Source organism: Myotis nattereri (genome assembly GCF_964212035.1).
Source record: "Myotis nattereri genome assembly, chromosome: 10".
Lineage (NCBI taxonomy): Eukaryota > Metazoa > Chordata > Mammalia > Chiroptera > Vespertilionidae > Myotis > Myotis nattereri.
The window spans coordinates 46,344,345-46,367,202 of record NC_138085.1 but is presented as its reverse complement, the minus strand read 5'-3'; the positions used below and the strand labels follow the sequence as shown (position 1 = coordinate 46,367,202).

The following is a 22,858-nucleotide window of genomic DNA, read 5'->3' as shown; positions in this document are numbered from 1 at the left end:
TTCACTTTTAGTGCATTTCTGTCTAAAATGGGCAGTGAGGAAAGACTAAGTTCACTGAATCCAAACAGACACCATTAAGAAATTGTCATTTCAAAGTATTCTAGTGCACATTTTAAAAGCAAAAGGTGGTTGTGATCATTGCATGACTCCCCACTACATAATTCAAATTCAATGCCTTCAAATTCAGTTTGAAAATCAACTTTAAACATACCTTTGCTGTTGTGTAGTCTACTACTTTCTTTGTGGTCAGATCACATTTGTTCCCTACCAACAACTTGTTGACGTTTTCACTGGCATAACGATCTATTTCCTGCAGCCACTGTTTAACATTATTGAAGGACTCCTAAGAAGACAGACATTTTTAAGGATGATAATATAGCTCTGTACTATAATATAACAACTGTTCTAATGAAGCAAGTGATAAAAGAAGTGTTTTCTTAACCTAAGAAGAGTTAATGAAGCAACTCCAGCTATAAGATAATTACTATACTGCTGGCTTAGAAGTAAACTGATAATATTACAATGACTATCCTTACCTAAATAAATTAGAATTTGAAGGCTTGAGGATAAAAACACCTTATTTGACAGAGAAATACAGCTCAGCATCAAACTATAGCTCAAGCAAATTTGATAAATTTGAATTGAAATTTGATTATTTTGGTTTATGAATAGATTGTTACTACTAGAGACAAAAAATATTAAATAAATGGGTCCAAAGATGCTTGGGGTGTTTTTTTTTACCACAATCATATTAGTGAGAAATTTTTTTTAAGTATTTCATGGTAATGACATGAGATTTGAAATTAGCATCATTTTTCTCCTGTTGTATCACTCACCCAATACTTCTCAAGGCATTGAATCTAAAGTATTATGATTCCAGTTATCTCTTAATTAACTATATCATAGTTGAAGTGACACCATTTGCTACAAGAAAAGTAAGTTCTAAACACTTATCTTTTATTCTTTGATAGAAAAAAAACTTGAAATTTTCTAATTTTCTGATCAACAATTCTTATGGTCCTTGGACTACTAGTACATTCTTCACGCTATCCCTATACCCCCACCACCCCTTCTCTCAAAAGCTCATCTTCAGATATTCTTTATCTTCCTAAAATCTTCCTCTAGCTCAACCTATCGAGAATATCCTCCACAGGCAGACTCATAATCTTGTTTTTTGGCAATTCTGACAAGTCTAACTACTAGGCAAATTTGTTAATATTTAATACCAAGAACATGGTATAAGCCAAATAACAACAGCTCACTATAAACTCTTGTCAAAACGATCAGTTTTTTAGTTGGTAATAAATATAACCAAGGTCCCTGAAAGCAAATGTAAAACCAAATACTAAATCAGGGGTCCTCAAACTACGGCCCGCGGGCCACATGCAAATACAAATATTGTATTTGTTCCCGTTTTGTTTTTTTACTTCAAAATAAGATATGTGCAGTGTGCATAGGAATTTGTTCATAGTTTTTTTTTAAACTATAGTCCGGCCCTCCAACGGTCTGAGGGACAGTGAACTGGCCCCCTGTTTAAAAAGTTTGAGGACCCCTGTACTAAATTTTCTATTTACTTAAGGAAAATATGACATTTTAGCTGACCAATTCATTAGGTGCCCAAATAATGTTTATGTGATTCACTTATTTGGAAGTGGACAAAGTTTTTGTCCATATAAATAAAATGGATGGCTATTTATCAAATAGTAACTTCCTACTTGGTCGCTGTAACACAATTTCCTCCTGGAACTTACCTGATCTGTCACATCATACACAACTATGATGCCATGGGCTCCTCTGTAATAACTGGAGGTGATTGTTCGAAATCTTTCTTGGCCTGCTGTGTCCCACTATTATAAAATAATCAAGAAATCCAAACAATTCCATTAAGTTAGAGTTGGGGAAAGGGGCAGGAGGAGGGGGAACAGTTTAGTTTGTTTACATGTGTACAGAAACGACCAGGATTTGATATGGAAACATTAGCCCCCAGTGCTCACACTACTAAATTGCATGATAACTGCCCAATACCTGAAGGTCCAGAAAAGAAGCTAGTGCCTACAATTTAGCTTATGTTATGCTACCAATATTACAGCAGCTCTTTGAGATTAGGAACTACGTCATACTTTTCATACTCCCTACCATTCTTAGAATTGTGCAAAACATTCGGAATGACTGCATAAACAGGTTGATTTGATTAGGAAGGCTGCTGCCCTTACATCCCTTTAACACACATAAGACAGTACCATTTGCTAGCATGTTTTAGCATCATGGAATGCACTGAAAGGATCTAATTAAGATAACTACCAGTCAAAATAGCACTTTAACCATCTCTGGAAAGTATTATCTTAATCCTAGGGAAAACAATGTAAAGATGCTGATTCAAAATACTTTCATAAAATTCATTTTAAAAGCAATTTGCCACACTTCACCATTTAGACTTAAACACCAAAAACAAATACTCACTTAAATTACTATATTAAAATTCTGGGTTTTAAAAAAACCTGAAAGAAAACTTATAGTTACTGTAAAAATAAATGGACTTGAAGTTTATGACAAGTGAAGATCAAGATGCAATAGCCTTTATAGGGAGATTATAAAGTTCTGGAGTATATCTGTGAACTTGGCATTGATCCTCTTTGTTTTAAATGGCAAAATTAAAAAAAAAAAAAAACTGCTTCAGGAGCACTCAGTGAAATCACTTTCTTTTCCAGCGGACAAAGAGCTGTTAAATTCAAATTGGGGGGAAATTTTAATACAGCCAACTGACTGCCTTAGTGTCAGTTTTGCTAGATGTGATAAATGTTTACATAGGAAAATAGAGATGCATACCAACCTATGCTTGGAGTAAAATATAATGTCTGTAATTTAACATGCTCCAGGGCCGTGGTTGGCAAACCGCAGCTCGCGAGCCACATGCGGCTCTTTGGCCCCTTCAGTGTGGCTCTTCCACAAAATACCACGTGTGGGCACGCACCTACAGTGTGATTGAAACTTCGTGGCCCATGCACAGAAGTCGGTATTTTGTGGAAGAGCCACACTGAAGGGGCCAAAGAGTCGCATGTGGCTCGCGAGCTGCGGTTTGCCAACCACTGCTCCAGGGGAAAAGTTAATGAATCAAATAAAGTTAACATCATTTATCTAAAACAAATGAAAACAAGTCACAACAGCTTCATTCTTTTTTTTGTTCAAAGTACTGGCCTGAGAGCCCAAAAGACTTTAGATCTGTATCAGTAAAGAGTGTCAAAGTCACCCTAGACAGTTTGGCTCAGTGGATGGAGCATCAGCCTGTGGACTGAAGGGGTCCCTAGTTCGATTCCGGTCAAGGGCACATGCCTGGATTTCGGGCTCCATCCCCAGTAGGGGACGTACAGGAGGCAGCCAATCAATGATTCACTCTTATCATTGATTGTTCTCTCTCCCCCTTCCCTTCCTCTCTGAGATCAATAAAAATATATTTTTTAAAAAAGGTGTCAAAAGTCTTTCAGGATTCCTTGGAGAAGCCTGAGCTTTGGGGTCAAGCCAATCTGACTTCAAAACATCAAATCTAGGTTCCTGGTTATTTAACGCTGGGACAGTCAATTAACAGTTTCCTCATCTATAAATCTTTGGAGTAACTCACCTTATAGAATTGTTAAATGAGTTTAAATAAACAACGTTTGTAAAATGCCTAGCAAAATGCCTAACTGTAGAGGCTGCTCAGTAAAATATGAAAATGCTTACACTACACAAGGCACTTAGATTCAAGGTTACAGAGATGAATGAAACAGCGCTCACAGGATATCTCATTTAAGTGGGAGAGACAAACGAGAAAACCAAGTACTCTGTGAGGGGTAATAAGGATTATATACAGAAGAAAGTTCTTCCTTCCCTTATCCACCCATCAACCACTTGCACAAAGACAGCACAAGGAAGAAATTGTTTATGCATAAATGTTAACAAAGAATTGTAAGTGATTAAGCAAGGCATCCACAGAGTAAACTTTCTGATGTCTCCTTGCCACTATGAAAACTCCTGACTCTACATCCTAATAGTACCTTCCTCTGTAACTGATCACCCTTTGTATATAATCCTCATTACCCCTCCTAATCACAGGTTTACTGACTTTCCCAGGTTTGTCCCACTGAAATGGGATCTCTCCTTCTGTCTATGAGGCTATGTCAGTGGTCGGCAAACTCATTAGTCAACAGAGCCAAATATCAACAGTACTTCTTCAAAATAGACTCGCCCAGGCCAAAAACCAACTTCTGCGCATGGGCCACAAAGTTTCAATCGCACTGTATGTGCGCCCGCACGTGGTATTTTGTGGAAGAGCCACACTCAAGGGGCCAAAGAGCCGCATGTGGCTCGCGAGCCACAGTTTGCCGACCACGGGGCTATGTTAATCATTTCTCTCTGTAACCTAGAACCTCTTGGGATTGCCTGGTGTAACGTAAGCATGTCCATAAATGAGTCATCAATGAACAATCACAGAAGGATGCCTTCATGCTGTGGGTCTGGATCCCGTACCTGCCCTGCCCTACTGAATGTTTTGTAATCACTAATTCTGAGAAAGACCCAGAGGGCACACTTAAAAAGGAAAAGCTGAAAGGATAATTAAAATATAGATCAACATAATGGTTTTGAAAGACCCACAAAACTTGGAAGGATAATTCAAGCCTTGCAAGATGAAATGTAATGGGTTTAAAGTAAAATCTGCCCAGCCGAAATGGCTCAGTGATTGAGCGTCAGGAGGTCACAGTTTGATTCCAGTCAGGGAATATACCTGGTTTCAGGCTTGATCCCCAGCGTGGGGCATGCAGGAGGCAGCCAACCAATGATTCTCTCATCATTGATGTTTTTATCTCTCCCTCTCTGAAATCGATACAAATATATTTAAAAAAGCAAATAAAAGTAAAATCTAGCATTCAGATTTAAAAGCTATAGTCATGAAGTATAAGACTTTCTAAAAAGTTACAAACCCAAAGCGATAAAATCCAAACTAGTAAGTAATTTAACTGAGATAGCAAATGTTGTTAAATTCAGGTGTCTTTTTTCCCCTATCCTTGAATGGATTAGTGATGAGAAAAGGCCATGAGTCCCTGTCATCCAAGAGGGGAAAAAATAAATTCAGAATCCAAATTAAGGGAGGATTTACCTCATATAGTCCACACTGGCTAGATTATGTATCGTACTTTATTTCAGGAGTCCATCTTAATAAAAGGCACTTATAAAATGCAAAAGTAACTCAAATTGTAAAAGATTCTGAAAACATGATTCCAGAAAGGAAACACTGACTTCAGATGTAGAGATTGTGATAAGATCAACACAAAGGGCAAGCTGGGCAGTACTGACACCCTCCCACAACCACCTCAAAATGACAACTAAACTACAGAACCACCACCATTCAAAACCACCTGAAATATCGAAGTCCTACAACTAAGGATATAAAGAAGCCACATCAACACTGATAGGAGGGATGGAGACACAGAAAGGGTTGGGCTGGTCCAACACCCCTGAGGAGAAAGGGATACCAGCCCCACACCAGGCCCCCCAACCCACGGTTCCAGTGCCAGGAAGAGAAATTGCCATAACTTCTGGCTATAAAAACCAGAAGGGATTGTGGCTGAGTGAAACAGAGGACTGCTAGAATCCCAGGCAACTCCTTTTTCCTTTTTTTAATATATTTTTATTTATTTCAGAGAGGGAGATAGATAGAAACATCAATGATGAGAGAAAATCATTAATCTGCTGGGTCCTGCACAACCTCTACTGGGGATTGAGCCCATAACTCAGGCATGTGTCCTGACCAGGGATCGAACCGTGACCTCCTGGTTCATAGATCAATGCTCAACCACTGAACCACACCAGCCGGGCCTAGGCAGTTCCTAATAAAAGGCCCAAGCATGGACTTACTCTGACTCACTTGCTCTAAGCTCCAGCGCTGGGGCAGAGCTTGAAAGGCTCCAGGGGTATACAGGAGGAACTGAATTGTCTGGCATCAGGGTGAGAGCTAGAGGGGCAGCTTTCTCCCAGACAGAAGTGCTGGCAGAGGCTATTTTTCCTTTGCTTAGCTCTCCCTGCACAGAGATGTCAGACAGGTGCCATATCTGAGTCTCCATCAACCTGGCTGTCACTGTCTTCTCCATCTCCAGAACCCATGATTCCCTGAGACTCTGCCCCACCCAACTTGCAGGCCCACTCAAGCTGTTTCCAGTGACTTTCCCATTGGAATGGCCTGTCTTGGCTCATGCCTCAGGCTTTCCTAAAACCTTTTAAACAAGCAGCATCTGGCCTCAACATGCTTCATACCTCTTGCTAAGTGGCCCCAGGCCCAATACCAGTGGCAGCAGCTGGGTCTCTCCTGAGCATTTCTAAGACCAGCACAAGCAGCAGTCATCTGCAGGTCATTTTGTAGCTCATGCCAGGAGGCACTGGACAAAACATAAGTGGCGACTGACATTGGCCTACACCTCCCAGGAGGCACCCATGAACAGCTGTAGATCACAATGAAGCACTACCCAACCACCTCCACAAGTGACACACTCAAGAGGCAGACTCGGCAGCATTGGAAGTAAATCCCTCTCCATAAGGTGGACTCCTGCACAGCTGACCCTCCACCGTGTATTCACAGCCTGTCCTTGTAGCCAGTAAGCCCATGAGTAAATCCCTCCCACTGACATGCCAATAGCAATCAAGGCTCAACTACAAGAGGGTGTACATAGCCCACACAAGGGGTGCGCTTGGAGTGCCACTGGACTCTACAGCACACCTACTACATTAAGCTACTCTATCAAGCCTGGGAGACCTAGCAGCTCTACCTAATACAAAGAAACAAACATGGGGGGTGGGGGGCTCTGCCAGAATGAGAAGAAACATGTTCCAAATGAAAGAACAAAACAAAACTCGAGAAAAACAACTAAACAAAATGGAGACAAGCAATCTATTAGATGTAAAATTCAAAACACTGGTTATAAGAATGCTCAATGAACTTAGAGAAAAAAATAGATGAACTTAGTGAAAACATAAAAAGATATGGAAACCATAAAAAAGAATATACTAATTGAAATAAATAATTTACAGGGAATCAATAGTAAAATAGATGTAGCCAAGAATCAAATCAGTGATTTGGAATAAAAGCAACAAACAAACAACAACAACAAACTCTCAAGAAAACACCCAATCCAAAGAATAAAAAGAAAAAAGATAGTGTAAGGAGCCTCTGAACAACTTCAAGCATACCAACATTTGCATCATGGGGGTGCTGGAAGAAGAGAGAGAGCAAGAAATTGAAAACCTATGTGAAAACATGGTGACAGAAAATTTCCCTAACCTGGTGAAGGAAATAGACATACAAATCCAGAAAGTACAGAAAGTCCCAAACAAGATGAACCCAAAGAGGCTCATACCAAGACACATAATTAAAATACAAAAGGTTAAAGACAAAGAGAATCTTAAAAGAAGGAAGAAAAGTCCAACTGGTGTGGCTCAGTGGTTGAGCACAACCTATGAACCAGGAGGTCATGTTTGATTTCCGTTCAGGGCACATGCCCAGGTTGTGGGCTTGATCACCAGTAGGGGATGCAGGAGGCAGCCAATTAATTATCTCACATCACTGATGTCTCTGTATCTCTCTCCCTCTTCCTTCCTCTCTGAATTCAATAAAAAGGCAGCAAGAAAAAAGCAGGTAACTACAAGGGAGCTCCCATAAGAATATCTGCTGGTTTCTCAACAGAAACTTTCCAAGCCAGAAGGAATTGGCAAGAAATATTCAAAGTGATGAAAAGGAAGGACCTACAACCAATATTACTCTACCCAATAAAGCTACCATTGAGAATCAAAGAATACAGGGCATCCCAGACAAGAAAAAGCTAAAGTTCATCACCACCAAACCAGTATTGCATGAAATGTTAAAGGATCTTCTTTAAAAAAGAGAAGAAAAAAAAGATTAAAAATATGAACAATAAAATGGCAATAAATACATATCTGTCAACATCTAAAAAACAAAATAAACAAGCAGAGCAGAAACAGACTCATAGACAAAACATTTTGATGTTTGCCAGATGGGAGGGGGGTTGGGGGGATGGGTCAAAAAGGGGAAGGGATTATTAGTAAGTACAAATTGATAGTTAAGAATAGTCATGGGGATGTAAAGTACAGCAAAAAGGATATAATCAATAATATTCTAGTAACTATGGTATAAGATGGGTACAAGATTTATCTGGATAATCACTTAGCAAATTATTTGTGTAATCACTGGTTGTACACCTGAAACTAATATAATACATTATATGTCAAATGTAATTAAAAAATAAAATTTTTTAAAAAAATAAAGATTATAAAATAAAAATAAAGGGCAATAAAATAAAGGCAGGTGCCAACAGAAAAGAAATTAATCTCATTCAGGAAGCTCCAAAAGGCAGAGGAATAAGAGCTAGAAGTGAACGGAAACTGGCTTCAGCTCAACATAAAGAGTTAACAATTAGAGGTTATTTACAAATGGAACTAGCTTATTTGAAAAACTGGCGAGCTTCCCAAAAATGTTCAAATAGGGAAAGGAAATTACTCCCAAAGACAAAGAAAGACTCAAAGAATGACCTATTATGAACCATTCCAGCCACAAGAAGGTAGCACTATATGAATGTTTCACAAATATATATTCAAACCTTATGGAGACCAATAATCACACATACAACCATTTCACATCAGTAGTTAAGAAGGTTGGGTGCAGCTTTCTGAAACATGCCTCTTACTTTAGGTGGTGCCAAGTATAAAGTTCTACATATAATTGGGGGGGATCAATATGGAAGGCTGGTTTAAAGTATTTCACACACACTCAGAAAATTATATCCTTGCAAGTCCTAATTTGGAATGCCAAGTGTGTTAACTTATAGCAAAACCAACAGTTCTTTTTTAATGTACCTTTTTCCCCCTCATCAGAGTCATATAAGGGAGGAACTAAAAAAATATTACCTCTCTGGAAAAATGTCATATCTTCAGTAACATTTGTATACAATAGTCCCTCCTTTATCCACGGTTTCAGATACCAGCAGACAACCGTGGTTAAAAAAACTTTAAATGGAAATTCCAGAAATAATTCCGGAGTTTTAAATTGCATGCTGTTCTGAGCTGTGCCAGAAATCTTGCATCATTACACTCAGTCCTACCCCTGACCTGAATCATCCCCTTCATTCAGCATATCTAACTCACTTCATCACGTAGGCACTGTATCATCTTGAGAGACCACATTCACATACCTCTTACTATAGTACTAGGGGCCCAGTGTACGAATTCATGCACCTTGAAAGGAACTGTGGGGGTGCCGAGAGGCTGCGGTAGGTACAGGGGCGGGTCTCGGCCCATCCTCTGTGCCCCTGCCCGGCCCCTCCCACCATGTCCCCCGGTCCCCTGTCTGCTGGCAACCCCGCTTCTGCTGCCACAGCTCCCATGCGCTGACGGTGGCGCAGAGCAATTGTGGCCGGTGCCAGCAGCAGGTGGACACCGGGCCGGCACCATCAGCAGGTGTGAGTGGTGGCTGCTGCTCCTATCACCCCTCAGGAGCAGGGGGAGATGGAGAAGCCCTCAGGGGAGATCAGGGCTGGCAGCAGCCACTCGCATGCACTGATGGCGCTAAGTGATTGGGACCGGCGCCCGGGCACCAGCAGTGGATGTGAGCAATGGCTCTGGCGCCAGCTGTGGGTGCAAGCAGGGCCAGCGCTGGCAGCAGGTGTGAGTGACTGGCGGGACCGTGGTAGGTGGGAACAAAGAATTTTCAGTAACCACCAGAGGCTCACCCTGATGACAGCGATCGGCGCTCCGCCTTAGTCTGGCACTTCCACTAACCTGCTCCACCACCACGCCCTGGCCAACACCCGCCATGTTCTGCATGAGCCCCCTGGTGGTCAGCGCACATCATAGCGACTGGTTGTTCCGCTGTTCGGTCTATTTGCATATTAGCCTTTTATTATATAGTATACTAAAGGCCCAATGCACGAAAGTTGTGCCAGAGTAGGCCTTCCTTTCCCCGGCTGCCGGCACTGGCTTCCCTCTGGCACCTGGGACCCAGGCTTCCCTCACAGCCCCGACTTTGTCCGGAAGGACGTCCAGTCTAATTAGCATATTATGCTTTCATTATTATAGATTTATTATTATAGATTATTAATATCATACTGTGCCTTATTTATAAACTTTATCATAGGTGTGTGTATATAGCATAGGGAAAAAACAGTATATATAGGGTTCTATACTATCTGTGGTTTCAGACATCCCCTGGGGGTCTTAGACTAAGGGGGGACTACTGTACTGCCCAAAAGTTTACAAAGGGCTTTCACATACATTATTGTATACACATACACAAAGCTACCAGATTTGGTTCTCACAATTACCTTATTTGTTCATAAATCAAGTATTTTCACATTCATTTTGGATATAAGAAACAGTCTCAGGAAAAAGGCTAAAGTTAAACCCATAACTCTATAACTAGTAAATACCAGAATGAAGATATCAAATCCAAGTTTTCTGACTCCAAATCCAGAATTCCCAGTTCAGTGTATTACCAATTCCATAAAAAAGAACAGTCACTAGTTTTCTATGTTACTTAATACTAATAGCCAGCTCTAAAAGATATCCAGAGATTATTTTTAAAGACCACAGATATGTCCACACTGATCGTCCCAGACTCATATTGAAGTGATAATAATTGAACTACTACAATTGCCTACTTTTAATTTGGGGTTGGGGTTGTAAGGATAGATAAGGGGACTAGGATGGAACAAGGACACAAAATATTGAAGGCAGAGCTATGGGCCACTTGGTTCTGCTACGAACTATAGGCAAATAATTAAATCAGCATCAATTTCTGAGTTATGCAACAAATTAGAAAAGCTAAGTTCCTTTCAGATAAAATCCTGTTTCTAAGAGTTGGTAAATACTACGTAATAAATACAACAGAAATAAAAAAAATACAGGTGACCCTTGAATAACCCAGAAGTTAGAGATGCCAACCATCAGTGCAAAAATTCGCCAATAACTTAAGTCTGTCCTCCACACGTGTGGATTCCCAACCACCAGATGACCCTTGAACAATCTGGGTTTGAACTGCCTAGGTCAAATGAGCTGCATGAGTCAACTGGGAAAAAATCGGTGTATAAGTGGGTCTGCACAGTTAACACATTGTTCAAGGGTCAACTGTACTCAATTAAGCCACATATGAAGAACCGCTCCCTAGGTTTCTTTTCATGTTCCATAGTACTCAACACAGAAAAAGACATAGACAAAATGCTCAACATACTTTTGCTATAAGACAAGGTAAAGTTCAACTTAGACCCCACTGATAAAAGCACAAGAAAAAGAACAAGTTTGACTTAAAACATGTATTTCTCTGCTTTATGAAGAGGAAATTCAATGAGGAAGATAATCTTAGACAAGTCATTTTTAATCTGAACAATTCTTATTCTACCACTCTATTATGGATGCATGATGCTTAAAATACTTCAAATTTAATTTTGTTAAATATTAAAAAAATAAATAATATTCTAAATTTATCAAAATAATTTTTTTTCAAAAATTTCTAGTTCAAAAATTACTTACTATTTGAAGCTTGATCGTTTTCCCATCTAATTCTATAGTTCTTATTTTGAAATCCACACCAATAGTGCTGATGTAACTTTCTGTATATGTATCATCCTGAAGAGAAAAATAGTTCATGATTAAAATTAATGTTCAATACTAGAGTAAATAAGAAAACAGTGCTAACTTTTATATACAAAGTTGATAAGGTTAAAAGGTATAACATGTTGAGAACAACCACTCCATCCTGCTCCAGTATTTACTTCATGTTTTGATTAAAAGCACTATTTAACAGGTTTTTCTTAATATTTTGTTCAATAACTATTCTTTAATTTTTTCACACATTTCTTGGCAAATTATTTACATATGTTACATAGGAAAAGGTTTTATATTTTCAATGATGAATAATTTTCCTAATTGCTAATCAGTGAAACTCTAGCTCCTCCCTACCCACAAATCCCACTTATTCACCACAAATTAATGACCATGTCACTCTCCTCTTCTGGATTTTTTAGAAATCAATTTTATTTCCTAGTTATGACTTTTTCAAATTCTCACAATATAAAATTTATTCTTTTAAAATGTACAGTTCAGCCCTAACCGGTTTGGCTCATTGGATAGAGTGTCAGCCTGCGGACTCAAGGGTCCCAGGTTCGAGTTCGGTCAAGGGCATGTACCTTGGTTGTGGGCACATCCCCAGTAGGGAGCGTGCAGGAGGCAGCTGATCGATGTTTCTCTCTCATTGATGTTTCTAACTCTCTATCCCTCTCCCTTCCTCTCTGTAAAAAAATCAATTAAAGATATTTTTTAAAAAATAAAGTGTACAGTTCAATGGTTTTGTTTAGTATATTCACAGGGTTTTGCAACCTACACCATTATTTAACTCCAGAACATTTTCATCATCCTGTGATGAAACTCTGTACCTAGTAGCAGTCACTCTCCATTTCCTTCTCTTCCCCTAGGCCCTGGAAACCACTAATCTACTTTATGTTTTTATGGATTTGCCTATTCTGAACATTTCATAAGATTGGAATCATACAGTATGTGGCCTTTCGTGTTAGCTTCTTTAACTTAGCATAAAGTTTTCCAGGTTCATCCATATTATACCATGTATTAGTTCTTCTTCATTCCTTTTTTAAAAAAATATATTTGTATTGATTTCAGGGAGGAAGGGAGAGGGAGAGGGAGATAGAAACATCAATGATGAGAGAGAATCATTGATTGGCTGCCTCCTGCACGCCCCCTACTGGGGATCGAGCCCGCAACCTGGGCATATGCCCTGATCAGGAATCGAACTGGTGACCTCTTGCTTCCTGGGTCTACCCTCAATCACTGAGCCACACCTGGCTGGGCATACATCATTCCTTTTTTATGGCTGAATAATATACACTGAGTGGCCAGATTATTATGACAGGCCAGATTATTATGACCATCCCATCAGTACAATGAAGTGAATTAGTTATGCAAATAATAATAATAATAAAGCATTGAGAGTATTTTCTTAGGAAGTTTTCAATATTCAGTACTTTTGGAAGTGTCAATGAAGTACTGATGGGGTGGTCATAATAATCTGGCCACTCAGTGTGTATTGTATGGATATGCCACATTTTGTTTATGCACTCATCAGTTGATGGACATCTGGTTGTTTCTACTTTTGGCTATTATAAATAATGCTATGAACATTTGTGTATAAGCTTTTATGTGAACAATGTTTAACCCAATGTTAAACTTTAAAAATTGTACCTGTTTTTCTCAAGTTATCTGTTTTGAATGGAAACAAAACTCTTAATGCTTGTGAAAAGATACATGGAGAGATCAAGCTATCAACACCTAAACCCACTGAACCATCTTAGCAAGCACAAAGTACCACTTAAGTATTCTGACAAAAAAGATGGTCCTAAATCTAATCAAAGGATAGATAAGGGGACTAGGATGGAAGAATAGATAAAACTATTTACTAAAACTATTAAAAGTAACATTATCAAACAGAACTTCCTTTGATGATGGAGTTTCTATAAGCTGAGCTAGCTAATACAGTAGCCACTAGCCCCAAGTGGCAACTGAGTAAAAGGAACTGAGTTTTTAATTTTATTCAATTTTAATTGGTTTCCATTTAAATAGCTGCATGGGGCTAGTAGATACCATAAGGATAACACAGCTCTGGGGGTTTACTTCCAATTACAGAAACATGAGGAATTTGAACAAGTTTAAAGACACCACAAGGAAGCAAAGTGACAAATCTAAAATACTGAACGATCTATAGGAAAACTTCCTTGGTTTCTGAAAAAAAGTAAATGACAAGAAAAACACATAAAAAAGAGGAGGTTGGGCCTAACTGGTTTGGCTCAGTGGATAGAGCATTGGTCTGCAGACTGAAAGGTCCCGGGTTCAATTCCGGTCAGGGGCACATGCCTGGGTTGTGGTGTCGATCCCCAGTTGGGGGCATGCAGGAGGCAGCCGACTGGTGGTTCTCTCTCATCACTAAGGTTTCTATCTTTCTCCCCCCTCTCACTTCCTCTCTGAAATCAATTAAAAAATAAATAAAATGAAAAAAAGAGGAGGTTGGGAAAACTAGGTTAAGAGACTAAGCAGCAAAATAACTAAATGGGACCATGTATGGATGGAACCATGTGTGGACCAAGAATGAATACTAATTCAAATCAACCATAATGCCAATACTTCTGAGACAATCGGGGAGATTTATTTTCTAAGTTAACAATGGCAATGTTATTTGATATGAAAATGTCGTTTTTGGAAATTCATACAAAAGTACGTAGAGCAGTGGTTCTCAACCTTCTGGCCCTTTAAATACAGTTCCTCATGTTGTGACCCAACCATAAAATTATTTTCGTTGCTACTTCATAACTGTAATGTTGCTACCGTTATGAATCGTAATGTAAATATCTGATATGCAGGATGGTCTTAGGCGACCCCTGTGAAAGGGTCATTCGACAGCCAAAGGGGTTGCGACCCACAGGTTGAGAATCGCTGACACAGAGGGAGACAACACTTGAGATCTGCATTACAACACTCCAACAAAAAGGGGAAAATGAGAGTGTGAGAAACTCTTGATAATGCAGAATGTGACCATACATAGGGTTAAAAAAAACACACAAAACTCTAGAGAAAACTGTAGCCCTGGCTGCTGTCCTCAACTGGTTAAGCTTCATCCCATACACCAAAAGGTTGCAGGCTGAATCCTGGGTATGGAACTTGAAAGGAGGCAGCTGATGGATGATGTGCTCTCACATCAATGTCTCTCTGTCTCTCTCTGTCTCTCTGTCTCTCTGTCTCTCTCTCTCTCTCTTAAAAAAAAATCAATAAGAATATCTTTTTAAATTATAAAATGTGATCAGAGGGAGGGAGTTCTAAGGGACTTATTCTCCTCATAGATTCACACTTGTGCACATGCAGAACCATTGGGTAAAAGAATACATTTAAAAGCATTGACTGCAATTTGACAAAATGCTCCTCATCACTAGATATTCATTTTGAAATTATTTATTTTTAATTACATATCTAATAAGTAACAGGCACTGTAGAAAGTGGATAGAGAACAAAATGAATAAACATTCACTTAGCACTTCTACATGTCAGGTGTTTTGTTAGAAATACTTATAAATGCTTTGCTAGAATTCATATAAACCCCTAAATGACTCCTATTTGCATGGCTGAGCCACTGCACATGCTCTTCCTTCTGTTCAAATTCTCAGTTTTCCATTTCTGCATACCCCAGCCCCTGGATCACATGGCAATTTTGACTCACGCTTCAATTTTGAGCCCAGGCAATACTAACTGTCCAAACATTCAATTCCTCAGCCAATAGTTAAGAGATCCTTTCCTCTGTGCTCCCATAGCTTACTATACATTTCTTTACAATATCTTTTGGGCCTGGTATCTATTTTGGGGATCCAGAAATCAGTATTTTTTTATAAATGCTCCTGGGTGATTTTACTGTGTAGGTAGTACTGAAAACCTGTAACTTAGATCAATAGGCATTTCAAAGAGGATTTTCTTTGAAACACGAAATTCTCAGACTATATAGCCACTTTCATCAAAAGATACCATTTCTGCCCAGTTGGCACAGCTCAGTGGTTGAGGATTGACCTATGAACCAGGAGGTCCTGGTGTGATTCCTGGTCAGGGCAATGCCTGAGTTTCAGGCTTGATCCCCAATGGGAGGTGTACAAGAGGCAGCAGATCAATGATTTTCTCTCTCTAAAATCAATAAAAATAAATACATATTAAAAAAAGAGATACACCAGTTCCTCCCATCTACCAAGAATTGCTGATTTAATACTAGGAACTATTATCAATTTTAGTATTTGCCAATTTAATAAAAATTAAGTAAAATCTAATTTTAAGCCTTTAATTACAAATAAAATTGAACATTTGTTCATATTTAATTTGTATCTCTTCTTTTGTGAACTGCCTACTCATGTATTTGCCCATATTTCTATTAGGACAAGCATATTTTCTTATTAATGTGTAAGTGTGCTTTATATACTGACAATATCATCCCTTCCTCATATTTTTCTTGCTAGTACCATTTGTTTTTATGTTTCACATTAATTTTAATGCAATCAAATTTAACAATCTTTTCTAATTTTTTTATCAGAATACTCTTTCACACATATTAAAGAATCACCTATGTGTTATTCGAGTACTTCCATGATTTCATTTTTTATAATGTAATTATTTTTAATGACATTAATATCAACATTTATCTTACCAAAAAAGGTCATATTTATTTTTTGAGATGCTGCCAAGCTCTTAGTGGTGAATTATAAGTTTTCTAAAATTCCAATTTTCTTTTAAAGTTTGAATTTTATTAAAGGCAGCGAATGCTGCCAAATATTTTCCTTTAAATGACAATCTCAGTTCATTTGAGAAAATGTCTGCCAATACCCAATTTTTCATAACTATAGTTTGTCTATCAGTTGTTCTTTCAAGTTAAAAAAAAATTGCTTTTCTTTTCCTTGAGACAACTAGACAAAGTGTTTTATGCATATTCCTCATTTTTTCACAACATATTTAAAAAATACTCAAGGAACAAGATTTTTAGAATAATCATTTTTACTGTTTTATCAAAGACACTCTTTAGTGAAAATGGTTTTTTCCCCCTGTAGTGAATAGAAGTGAATACAATGAGCATGAATAGAGTCTGGGGCTTAGCTTTGCCTTGATATGCTGTGTTAATGCACCAGCAGTTTTACCCTACCATTGCTTTTGCATCGTCAGAGCAAATATCAACACAGTGAAAAAGGCAATTTATTTATTAATGTATTTATTTATTTTAGTACTAAGTAATTATTTACTTAGTAAATACAGTAGGTCCTCGGGTTACATCAGAGATCCATTCCTACAGTGCAAAGTAATGCGATTTTCGCCATAAGTCAGAACCCACCTACATAAGCATCTACGTCACTCACATCGAGCACATGCACAGCAGTAATGAAGTGAAACAGTAAATTTAAAAGAAAGATAACAATTACTGACCTTTACTTGTGGTAAATAAATAATAAAAAACATAAAGCACATATGTACATACATCGAAATAATGGAACTTTTTTTTTATAAATAAATGGGAGATGGCGACGTAAGCCGAGGACTGTCTGTACTAACAGCTTAGTATTATTAAGACAATAGTTTTGTTCTCATGGACAACCCACTGGGAGGGTCTTGATAATCCCCAAGGGCCTTTAGTCCACACTCTGAGAACCAAAGATATAATGAGACAGAAAATACGCTAAATTCGAAGGCAGTTGATAAATACTATAAAGGAAGCTGTGAATTCATTAGGTTGAAAGTCACTTATCTGTTGATAAATTTCAGCATATAGAGCACCATTGTCAAAATGTGCCAGGCCTGCTTTTTCTTTTTCTTTTGCTAAACTTTTACTTGAAAAGTTGTTTTCCATCAAGTTGCTTTCAACACAGGCCAACTATTTTCCCCTTCCCTTACCACCCAAGTTGGAATGAAACATTGTTTGACCTCTACCAAGACTATCAACTCTGATTTTATAAACCACACTTTGCTGAGTTTCTTTTAAGAACAACAGCATTTCTTTTATTTAAGACTCAAAGGTATCACTAGGGGTGTCGAAGACTTTAATACAGGGGTCCTCAAACTTTTTAAACAGGGGGCCAGTTCACTGTCCCTCAGACCGTTGGAGGGCCGGACTATAGTTTAAAAAAAGATTATGAACAAATTCCTATGCACACAGCAGCAGCAAAAATACACGGCGGGCCAGATAAATGTTTTCGGTGGGTTGCATGTGGCCCGCGGGCCATAGTTTGAGGACCCCTGCTTTAATATATAAATTCTGGAAGATTTAGTTTATTGTGAATAAAACAGCTTAATCTTTTGTCTACCTAGAAAATGTACACAGCATTAATTTCTTTAAAGGCATTTCAATTTCAACTTACTGCAAACCTAAGAAGGAGGCAGGACTTTCCAACTCCAGAGTCTCCAATCAGAAGCAACTTGAATAAGTAATCACTGCAAAAAGGAAAAAAAAATCACATTAATAAAAGGCATATTGTATTGTAAATTCTGCAACAAAAATATACCAAGAATAATTAACAGCTCACTGAAGGAGACTACAGCTCTTGAAAAGCCTATGAATAGCTCAAGAGAAGCCAAAATTGCAACCAACAGCAGAAGCTCTTTTGATGAATCACTACACAGGACAGAATTATCTAAAAGTAAAATAAGCAATGTCACCAATGATCTGAGATCAGTGAACTACTTCCAAGGAAAGAATGAAATAAAACATAAGTGATATGCTTTCTTGGAGAGCCCAAAGAACTATGCTAGATAAATACCACTCCCTTTACATTATTAGGATACAGAGTTAACTTTCCATTGCTCTTGCCAGTAAAACAAATCTCTCCTCCTAATTCCAAGATCAAATCATTTTTTCATAGCAATTTTCCAAGGGGCGTTTATGATCCTTCCCTAGCATCTACCTGGAAGTTCTACCTTTAAAAAAAAAAAAAAAAGGACCATTTAACTTCTGGTAACCCTATATGATAAATATTTTAAACTAAAGATGTGGTAAAATCCAAGGCTGTTTGCCTAGCCAGCGTGGCTCAGTGGTTGAGCGTAAACCTATGAATCAGGTGGTTACGGTTCGATTCCTGGTAAGGGCAGATGCTTGGGTTTTGGGCTTGATCCCCAGTGGGGGACATGCAGGAGGCAGGCAATCAATGATTCTCTCTCATCACTGATGATTCTATCTATCTCTCCTTCTCCCTTTCTCTCTGAAATCAATAAAAATAAATTAAAAATAAAAGGCTGTTTTATGAAAACACACAACTTGAGGAACATTCTAAGCTTGTATTAAAGCATTCTTCAGAAAACATTGAAAGCTAGGCTCTGTTTATGTACATGGACCATTGCCAGGCCTGACTCAAAGACCATCCCCAGAGATTCCTCTATGAATCTGAAGACAACAGACTATCTGCCCATGGTTTCCAAAGGAACTCCTCACAGATCCTTCCTAATTCTGACCAGTTCTATTAAGCAATTTCAAAAGGTTAAAAACCAGGGGTCCTCAAACTTTTTAAATAGGGGGCCAGTTCACTGTCCCTCAGACCGTTGGAGGGCCAGACTATAGTTTAAAAAAAAACTATGAACAAATTCCTATGCACACTGCACATATCTTATTCTGAAGTAAAAAAACAAAACGGGAACAAATACAATATTTGTATTTGCATGTGGCCCGCGGGCCGTAGTTTGAGGACCCCTGGTTAAAAACGATCCAGAATTTACAGTTTATTATTTTAGAAGACATGAGTTTCAATTTTGTTCTTTGTGATTTTGTTTTTAAAAAATGCTACCTATGTAAGGTGAAACCCAAGTATCGTTCACAATTTAAATTAGGATTACAATTATCACATTTACATGTAAGCAAGATGTAAAACTTTTAACAGTGATTATTTTTTTGAATATTCATTATTATCCAGGCTTACCATGATATGTGTTACTTAAAACATATCTTTTTGGTTATACCAAGTTACCAAAGTACACTTATTGTCCCTAATTATATCTCAAGGAAAGGCGGGGGGGGGGGGGGGGGGGATCCAAAGTGCTCTAATCAGCAGCAAAATAAAGTTCACAGAAAGAAATAAGCTTTAAACAAGTAATTAAGAAGGGAATTGAAGCACAGGATGAACTAAATAACTAACAGCCTTTTCAGTTTGACATCCTAATGAAAAAGGGGGGGAAGCTAATGATTGTAAAATTTTACCCTTAATAAATGATTAATACATAATACCATACAACTTTTATTGGGCAATACAGTTTCTGACTGACTTTAGCACTACTGATAGCTTCCTTCTTAATTAGGTTAAATTCTTGAGGATGCTGAACATCAGCAATGAGTAAGTACATGTTTTACATTTCAGGCGCGGCCGGCATGGCTCAATGGTTGAGGGTCGACTTACGAACCAGAAGGTCACGGGTTCGATTCCCTGCCAGGCATATGCCCAGGTTGGGGGCTTGATCCCCAGAGTGGGGTGTGCAGGAGGCTGCCAATCAATGATTCTCTCTTATCACTGATGTTTCTATCTCTCCCTCTCCCTTACTCTCTCTGAAATCAATAAAAAATATATTTTAAAAAAAGAATTTACATTTCAGTTAGCAAGAATAATCGCACCACTGATACCACTATAATTACTTAGTTTTTAACAGAAATTTCAACATAACAGATGCTCTGAGTTTATCAATCTCCCTCAGCACAGTGCCAGGCATCCAGCAGACATTCAATTAACATCCCTTGAATCAGCTGTACTGGAGCCTGTTACAATAAAGGACAGCCTTGAGCCACAGATGTTGCCCAAGGTAGCATCATTACCTTAAAGAGCAATTTCTCTATTTCAGAGTAATCATAAGGCTGGAAAAAACATGAATGTTCCCTAATTATTACAAATTACATTATGGTTTCAAGAAAATAATAGTTGGAAGCATTTCAGATCTTGCAACCCAGCATATGTTGTCAGTTTGGCTCAAATAAACTCATAAAAATTCCCTACAGGTTTTGGAATTTTTCTTTTAAAGTGCTAGAGTGTTATTTCAAACATTAATTTATGAGTTTATGATAATATAAGGTTCACAGCCATTATACATAATATGACGAATTGAGTCCTCTTCTTTACAATGAGATAGTACTCAGTATTAAACAAGATTCTAGTTAACACAAGTTTGAACTGCACAGGTCCACTTTCACACACTTTTTTAAAATCCACATTGTCCATGAGTCAACAGCTGGGAATTTGCATAAGTGGAGGATCCACTTAAGGTATATGCAGATTTAATACTGTGCCATTGGTTCAAGGGTCAACTGTATTTTGTTCTCTCCCAAACCATTACTACTAACAGGACAAGAGACATGGAGAAAGGCAAACAAAGTCAAACTCACAAACTTCTTTCCTTTTTTAAATATACACACTAAGAGAATGTTACTTGCATTGGGACAAAAAAATAATCACTATTAAAAGATTCAAGAATACTAGAGCAAATGGTCAGACCATTTTTTCTTTATTTCCCAAGAATCTGGAATCAGTGGGGCTCAGTGGTTGAGGGTCGACCTATGAACCAGGAGGTTACAGTTCGATTCCCTGCCAGGGCACATGCCCAGGTTTTTAGTCTAAAATATAATTTTGCTAGGTCAGAAATCTGTACTTACAACTGTAATCACCATTCTCATATATTAGATTATCCTAGTAAATCCTATCCACTGCTCCCAAATCTGAACTTCCTTTGGTCATTTTCATGTCTAATCCTATCTAATAAAAGAGAAACATGGTAATTAGCCATACATCCGCTACCCTTCCCATTGGCTAATCAGGGCGATATGCAAATTAACTGCCAGCCAAGATGGCGGCCGGCAGCCAGGCAGCTTAAACTGAACATGAGGCTTGCTTGCTTCAGTGACGGAGGACTGCAACGTTCCCCGCCTGCCTTGCCGGCCTCTGAGCTTGCAGTTAAAAAAACATTGTAACAAATATAGAAGCTAAACAAAACCCCAGAAACCAGCTTTCAGAGAGCTGGGATCTCAGAGCTGGAGATGATACAGAGTTTCGATTATAGAACCGAAACAAACCAGATACCTGTTTTCAGCAGCTGAGGCCTCAGAGCTGGAGCCAAGCCTCAGAGCTAAAGCTGGCCCAGAATAAAAAAAGAAAAAGAAAAAAAGGAGCAGTTGGGAGCTTCAGTCCCAGCCTGAAAACAGCCCTCAGCCACTCACCCAGACTGGCCAGGCACCCCAGTGGGGACCCCCACCCTGATCCAGGACACCCTTCAGGGCAAACCAGCTGGCCCCCACCCATGCACCAGGCCTCTATTCTATATAGTAAAAGGGTAATATGCCTCCCAGCACCGGGATCAGCGTGACAGGGGGCAGCGCCCAAACCCCCTGATCGCCATGTGGCTCTGTGCATGACAGGGGGCGGCGCCCCAACTCCCCAATCGGCCCTGCTCTGAGCCCGACCAGAGGCTGCACCTAGGGATTGGGCCTGCCCTCTGCCACCCAGGAGCAGGCCTAAGCCAGAAGGTCGTTATCTCCCTAGGGGTCCCAGACTGCGAGAGGGCACAGGCCGGGCTGAGGTACCCCCCCGAGTGCACAAATTTTTGTGCACCAGGCCTCTAGTCTATATAATAAAAGCCTAAGCAACCATTAAGGTGGAACAGTCAGAAAGACCCGTCACTATGATACGAACTAATCACCAGGGGGCAGATGCTCAATGCAGGAGCTGCCACCTGGTGGTCAGTGTGCTCACAGGGGGAGTGCCTCTCAGCCAGAAGCCGGGCTCATGGCTGGCGAACACAGTGGCAGTGGCGGGAGCCTCTCCCACCTCCTCGGTAGTGCTAAGGAGCAGCAAGCCAAGCAATAAGGAGCAAGCAGGAGGGTGGTAAGGAGCAAGGGCTCCCGGACTGCAAGAGAAATGTCCGCCTGTTGGGAGTGGGCCTAAGCTAGCAGGCGGACATCCCCCGAGGGGTCCCAGACTGTGAGAGGACACAGGCCGGGCTGAGGGATGCACACACCCCCCCCCCCCCAGCCACCCAGTGCACGAATTTCATGCACCAGGTCTCTAATTTGCTATAACCCTTCATATTCTATCCCCCTAAGTAGTCTGGAATCTATTCCCCCACTCTTGTTTGACATAACTATCTGTGAAGGTAAACTGACTCATCTGTGTATCCAAAATCTAGCACTGTGTCTTTCACAAAACATGTGCTAAGAGATCAGAGGACATTCTAATTTTGCATTTTAATCAACCTTTTTCATTGTGAAATACAAATAACGAATATT

At 39.3% G+C, this 22,858-nt stretch overlaps 1 protein-coding gene across 3 annotated transcripts in view; it reads right to left on the bottom strand.

Moving 5' to 3' along the window:
- RAB1A (RAB1A, member RAS oncogene family) overlaps nt 1–22,858 on the bottom strand; it is a 39,569-nt gene that overhangs the window by 1,867 nt on the left and 14,844 nt on the right. For 2 of the 3 annotated variants that reach the window (XM_081101121.1, XM_081101120.1), the window contains exons 2-5: nt 17,970–18,042; nt 11,563–11,658; nt 1,752–1,847; nt 212–343 (exon numbers count right to left, since the gene is read on the bottom strand). In XM_081101121.1, coding sequence (XP_080957247.1) covers nt 212–343; nt 1,752–1,847; nt 11,563–11,658; nt 17,970–18,042 — 397 coding nt within the window. The remainder of the gene's footprint in view (nt 1–211; nt 344–1,751; nt 1,848–11,562; nt 11,659–17,969; nt 18,043–22,858) is intronic. The other variant, XM_081101122.1, reaches the window with a different exon arrangement.